Source organism: Gadus chalcogrammus, chromosome 7, assembly GCF_026213295.1.
Source record: "Gadus chalcogrammus isolate NIFS_2021 chromosome 7, NIFS_Gcha_1.0, whole genome shotgun sequence".
Classification (NCBI taxonomy): domain Eukaryota; kingdom Metazoa; phylum Chordata; class Actinopteri; order Gadiformes; family Gadidae; genus Gadus; species Gadus chalcogrammus.
Window position 1 is genome coordinate 30,851,900 of NC_079418.1, and position 6,868 is coordinate 30,858,767.

The window sequence follows — 6,868 nt, forward strand, 5'->3', positions numbered from 1 at the left end:
GTTTCAACGGGTCAGTACCGAAGCAGAAGTATAGTGGGATACTAGTAGGACTATAGTCAAATACTAGTTGTACTAATAGTCAAATTCTAGTAGAACTATAGTCGAATACTGTCAATACTACGACTATAGGCAAATAGTACAGCAGCTGACATCTAGTGAGGAACATGTCAACATATGATTTGATTTAGCTTCGGTGGAAGATTTGGCTCGGGCAGAATAGGATTTCAGTTGTCGTGATTCGTTCTACACTAGAAAGGACAAATTCCTCAAGGCACTCTTTAAATAAATTCTTTAAAGACTGTTTCAATACCTTAAGATACACGCTGGTCTACCAAAGAAGAAAAACCTCAGCTCCAGCTCCACCAATCAGAGACAAAGCCACTCCTGCTCCACCAATCAGAGACGAGGCCACGCCAGCTATCCAGCTGCACCAATGTGGGAGCCCTATTTCCCAAATAATGAGGCGGAGCTATGAGTTCCCAGCTGTCCAGCCTCAGTGCTCTTACTGTATTTTTATTAATATGGGTATTATTGCATTTCACACAGAACACCACAAAGCAACACAAGAGATCCATCGGTTGGAGCGCTCGTCCCGACAGGAAGTGAAGCGTACAAGACTCCGCTGCTCCTTCCTGTGAACCTCCTGGGGTGACAGGATGTGCTTCTTTAACAAATCGGCATGAACTCGTTAAGTATGCGAGACAAACATACGAGGCCTCCCGCTGGGCTGGGAGGAGCTGAAGCATCAAGCGAACACTGCAGGCAGCACTTCAGCCTCACAGGCCTAGCGTTGGTTTGTTTCATCCCCCGGTCGGGTGGAGGTGGGTGGAGTTTAGACAAAAGGTCACGTGGTAGCACAATTACCAACTGAAACGACCAGTTACGTCAAACCACTACAGTAGAGGGGTTCCCCAACACCGGACATTACACTGACCTGGTTTAAGATGTATAGAATGTAAAGGAAGTCTTAGTTTGAAGCCCTACCACCACGACCACCACTTCGGTCCTCTCCTCACCCTCCCTCCCTCGCTCTTTCTGACCCTAACGCCTGACATGTTTTAAAAGTAACTCAACATGTTGACATGTTAGTAGTAACGAGTTAGTAACGCGTGAGTGGGGATCGACAGCTAGTATCTATTCTGTCTCTGTAGCAACAGACAGGAAAAGGAAATAGAGGAATTGGGTTTCAAAATAAAAGCGTACATGAACAAGACAGATGGAAGCAGCTAACAGCATCCTAATTTAATAGAGAATGAATGCTGTTGAGGCAGAGAGCTAGCTTGCCAGACCTACAGTTAGCTGGAGCTACTGCTAGCTAGATCTAAAAAGTGAGAGCTACTGTATGGGGCTGGGCTAACCAGAGATACAGCTAAACCTACTGTAGGAAGCCATATATAAGTTTTAGCTTAAGCTACTGTATGGTTCAGCAAGCTCAGCTATAGCTGGCTGTGGCTCTGGCTAACCCTGGCCAGGGCTAGTTCATCTAAATACAGTAGCTCTAGCTGACTATCGCTCTTGATAGCTCAGCTCCATAGCGTAGCTCTAGCTAGCTTAGCTCCATAGCGTAGCACTCACACACTTCAATAAGGATTCCCAGCTTCCAGCTCATATATCTGCAGCAACACATTCAAAACAATAAATAAAAATAACAAATGCAGAAAAATAGAAAACAGAAATTATCAAATAAATCAAGATTTCTTAAACCCATATTTCCTTAAACAGAAACTCCAAACCTTTCCAGGGGGCTAATGTTAGTTTCTTTCTAGGGTATTATACAGAGGAGGATGCAAGACTTATTACTTTTTGTGTTTTGTAAAAAAAAAAAAACAGTTTCCTAACGATGCACTTGTTCCTCTTCCTGGTCTGGCAGCAGCCCCTGATTGGTCGGCTAGTCGTCATCTTCATCCACAGGATCGTTGTCCCAGCAGGTGATGTCAATCTCTGAGAACACACACACACACGCACACACACAATCAAATTAATACATAAAAACACACATATTCACATTATTTTTATTACTACAAAATAATAAACAAAAAAATAGTACGATGTATTGTATTACTAATGTTATGCTCATTTAGTAAATATATTGTCTCATAATACATATTATATCTAACATATTGTTACGTCTACGTGTCTATACATGATAATATATATTTGATATAAATCAGAAAATGGAGTTCACCTGGTGGCTTGTTATAGAACACAGGCGTCGGCTTAGCTGTGGTGTCCTCCGATTGGCCGAATTCGTCTTCCTGTGATTGGCTGAAGTAGCCCTCACTCGCCTGTACAGACAGACAAGAGTGAGGAGGTTATAAAAATCTTCAATCCTCTCAAAGTTCATCCTGTGTATTTATATGTTCAGTCTTCATCTTTATTGCTAAATATGCATACATTTCTTCAAAACCGAATATTCTTTCTGCCTTGTTCTCCTATTGCTGTGAGAGCCGAGTCAATAACGTTCTTTTAATCATTAAATGAGTAATACCATCTCCGTCCTACAGGGGGTACTAAAGGAGCACCTTTGAATGTTGTAAAGAATGGGATTGTAAGGCAAGATGGATTCCTCCGAACCAATCAGGGGAGAGATGCTCTGATTGGTTAGAAATGAGCTGGGAGTGGTCTAACATCTAAACGGTCTCAAACAGATTGAGTCGAGCAGTGCTCATGAGTAGTATCAATAAGTAGCACTAATTAGTGGTATTATTTGGTAGCATTAATTATTGGTATTAATTAGCAGCATTAATTAGTAGTATTAGTAGCATTATTAGTAGTAGTCATTAGTTCATTCCTAATATTTTCTCATGCCTCATCCCTCACCTGGGTTCCCTCCTTCAGCGCTGTCTCCCCATTGGTCAACAGCCGCTTTCCGTCCTCCCCCTCAGGACCCTCCCCCGCCGCATGCTGCAGTGCATGCTGGTAGCTGAGGGTCATGTGATCAATCCCCGCCACGTCCACCAGGCTGCTGGGCTCGTCCTCCACGACGGGGGCGGAGCAATGCGACGCGTCCATGATGTCATCGAAGCTGAGCAGCGGCTGCGGGCGCGGGGGCGGAGTCTCAGTGGTGATGTCACCCATCAGGTCCACCAGATTGGTGGACTGGGGGGCGGGGGCGGCGGCGGGGGCGGCGGCAGCGGGGGCGGCGTCCCATACGTCCACCAGGCTGTCCGTCGCAGAGCCCCAGGGGGCGGGGTCAGGGTCCCGGGCCTGGGGGGCCACGCTCTGGACCGGTCTTGGGGGCGTGGCGTCAGACTTTGGGGGCGTGGCCTCTGAAGCTGGCTGCTCCGGCTTCGAGGCTGTGAGGACGGCGAGGGAGTCAGTCGCCTTTATAGTGCACTGTTCATTACCCATAATGCACCCTGAAACTACAACTGATGTGTCTCCTGGTGGGTTGAGGACTATCTCCTGGTGAGGACTATCTCCTGGTGGGGTGAGGACTATCTCCTGGTGGGGTGAGGACTATCTCCTGGTGAGGTGAGGACTATCTCCTGGTGAGGTGAGGACTATCTCCTGGTGAGGTGAGGACTATCTCCTGGTGAGGTGAGGACTATCTCCTGGTGAGGTGAGGACTATCTCCTGGTGGGGTGAGGACTATCTCCTGGTGTGGTGAGGACTATCTCCTGGTGAGGTGAGGACTATCTCCTGGTGAGGTGAGGACTATCTCCTGGTGAGGACTATCTCCTGGTGAGGTGAGGACTATCTCCTGGTGGGGTGAGGACTATCTCCTGGTGAGGTGAGGACTATCTCCTGGAGTTGGCGTGTCAGGGGTATCATACCGTCCTCGGCTGGGCTGGGCTCGGGGGTGGTCACCATCTTGGGGGTGGGGGTCACGCCGCGGTCCGCGCTCACTGCGGCATCGTCATCACCTAGGCAACACATCCCGCTTCATCAGAGCCACATCCCAGACCTGCCAGCCCTCCCAGCCTGCATCCCGTCAGTCAGTAGGCCGGCATGTGCTCTAGATCTAGATGAATGCTTCAGGTCTCTAAAATCTCTCAAGAACTCGACTGTGGTCACTGTTGACGGATGGGGTTTATCCAGAAGCCATCGTCACAGATCAGCCATTATAGTCTAGGTAGGGCTTAGGATTACACACTAAACAAACTAAAATGTTGTTTCAGGGCCCCTGTGTTATCCCTCGTTCTGGTGTTGATGAGTCATCACAGTCCATGTTTAAATGAACCCGATTGTGACATCACAAGGGGGAGTGTCCACTCGGTTGTACCACAGACAGATGAACTCTTCCCTTGTCCCTCTGGGGGAGAGGGGTTAATCTACCCATCATACATCTGGGTGGATACCCCCACTTGTGACATCACAAGTGGGGGCGTCCGACTTTTGTGGTCACAAGCAGATGAATTTTGTGGGGTACAGAGGCGAGGCCCCGACGTCGTTAAGCCTTCCAAACACGTGACAGACGTGACGAACACCAGGCAGGAACACGATACACACTGACGACTCCGTGACGACATGGAGCATCACACGACAACACACAACGTCACACGAGACCACCAGCCCAACGACAGTACTGCAGCCCGCGCACGCACGTACACACTAGCACACGCACACACACACACACACACGCACACACTCACGTTTGAGTCGGTCGGCAGGAGAAGTCCATGCAGGAGGTTAGAGCGAAGGAGGAAGAGGAGGAGCAGGAGAGAAGGAGGAGGTGAGGAAGACAGAAGCAGAGCGTGAGATTGGAGGAACGTTAGAGTGCGTATCTTCTTGGTCGTCTTCTTCTAGGTTCCGTGAATAATAATCCAAAGTCAGTAAGTGAGGAAGGAGTAGGAGGCATCTGAAGAGCTGATGGAGCATGGAGCCGACAGCTAGCACACATAGCGACGCCGCAGGCTAACTAGCACGACAACAACACAATCACCTCCTGGCTGGTTAGCGACGCAACCTAGCCTGATCCACCTTGACTCTGCAGTGTCATACTGGGGTTACTGTGTCTGTTCGTGTTAACAGGAGGTACGGTTGTTCGTACAGGAAGTGATTGAAACACTAGTGCTAGGGGTAGGATGCAGGGGAACTAAGGGGTTGGGGTATGGGAGATATCGCCGATGTCCAAATGTCAGCCAAGATATCGTGGATGATATCATATTTGACATTGAGGATAATGGAGCAGATTTCGGTGGGAGATCAGCTGTTCAAACCTCGTGCTGGGGACAGACTCCTGACATCAGTGGAGAAGATCTAACCGATTATCTTGTAGTGTGCACATTTTTACAGATTCTTTCATCTGCACTCTGAAGCCTTCTGATCTACCCTGCTCACCATTTACACAGCGACTCACCAAGACGTCAGCTCTGATACAAGCACCAAGACGTCAGCTCTGATATAAGCACCAAGACGTCAGCTCTGATACAAGCACCAAGACGTCAGCTCTGATACAAGCACCAAGACGTTGGCTCTGATACAAGCACCAAGACGTCAGCTCTGATACAAGCACCAAGACGTTGGCTCTGACACAATCACCAAGACTTTATCTCTGATATAAGCACTAAGACGTCCGTTCTGATAAAAGCGCTCTGATATAAGCACCAAGATGCTATCTCTGATACAAGCACTGAGACATAAGCTCAGATATAAGCACTATGACGCTATCTCTGATACAAGCACTGAGACAGAAGCTCTGATATAAGCACTAAAACACTATCTCTGATACAAGCACTGAGACGTTGCTCGCCACAAACTACAGCAACAAACTCGTTAAGATTCATCGATCGTTTTGTGCGTGTCTCTCTCACTATTTAAAATGATTTTTAGTTTAATAAACAAAAAATGTTGTCTGTCCCCAGTCTCAGCTGGTCGCTAGGGGGGTGAGGGGTTGCTAGGAGACGGGACTAGGGGGTGGTTAAGCTCCGCCCCTCGCAGGCCTGTACCTACCGGTGAACGTCGGTATGCGTAGGGGGGAGGGGCCCCGAGGGGCGGGGCTTGAGCTGGGCTCGCTGACGCTGTGCTGCTGTCGGAAGAACGGACTGTCCACACGACCTGCCACACACACACACGCAGCACCACGTGGCGCACACACACACAGCACCACGCGGCGCACACACACACACACACACACACACAGCACAATGCGGTGTGCACACACACACACACACACAGCCCACACGAGGTGCCCGGACAATGGGAAGACAAAACGAAGAAGAGAGGGAGGGAGAGGAGGGAGACGACGGGGGAGAGAGAAAGAGAGTGAGGGAGAGGAGGGGGACAACGAGGGAGAGAGAGAGAGAGAGAGAGTGAGGGAGAGACGGGGGAGAAAGAGAGAGACAGGGGAGAAAGAGAGGCAGGGGACCCCATAACAACGAGAGGTGTAAAGGATTGTGGGTAATAAGGGCATGAGTCCCGTTAACATAAGACGAACGGCAAGGAGTGACCCGGGAGAGAACATGGAGAAGGGGGAGTGAAGGGGTGAGGGATGGATGATGGAGGGATGATGGATGGTGGATGATGGATGGATGAAGATGGAGGGATGGAGATGGAGGGATGATGGATACAAATGAAAGACGAACACCAGGTGAAGGCCAAATCATTTGCAACAAAACAAAAAGAAAGAGAAAGAAAGAAAGAGAGAAATAAAGAGAGAGAGGGAGAAAGGTAAAGTTTGATTAGTGTTTAATCGGTGGACCTTGCGGCGTGCACAGCGGCAGGACCTCCTGGCTGACGACGAGGCTCCCATGTTCTGGGGAACCAGAAACCAGATGTGCTGGCAGCAGACCCAGACATGATGTCACCGTCCAGATGTGCTCAAGAGACTCCTCATCGGATCACATTTAGCATGCAGCCAAAACCCAAGCAGGAAGGAATCCAGAGGATGGAGAAGAGGAAACGTAGCTGACAGAGGTACTCCACC

The 6,868-nt window shown here is 49.1% G+C and overlaps 1 protein-coding gene across 2 annotated transcripts in view; it reads right to left on the reverse strand.

Annotated features, from left to right (window-relative positions):
* Positions 1–1,816: 1,816 nt before the first annotated feature.
* The window catches only part of dbn1 (drebrin 1), a 41,703-nt gene continuing 36,651 nt past the window's right edge, over positions 1,817–6,868 (reverse strand). For both annotated transcript variants that reach the window (XM_056594699.1, XM_056594700.1), the window contains exons 11-14: positions 3,777–3,866; positions 2,821–3,296; positions 2,186–2,285; positions 1,817–1,941 (exon numbers count right to left, since the gene is read on the reverse strand). In XM_056594699.1, the coding sequence (XP_056450674.1) occupies positions 1,889–1,941; positions 2,186–2,285; positions 2,821–3,296; positions 3,777–3,866 (719 nt within the window). In that variant the 3' untranslated portion in view covers positions 1,817–1,888. The remainder of the gene's footprint in view (positions 1,942–2,185; positions 2,286–2,820; positions 3,297–3,776; positions 3,867–6,868) is intronic.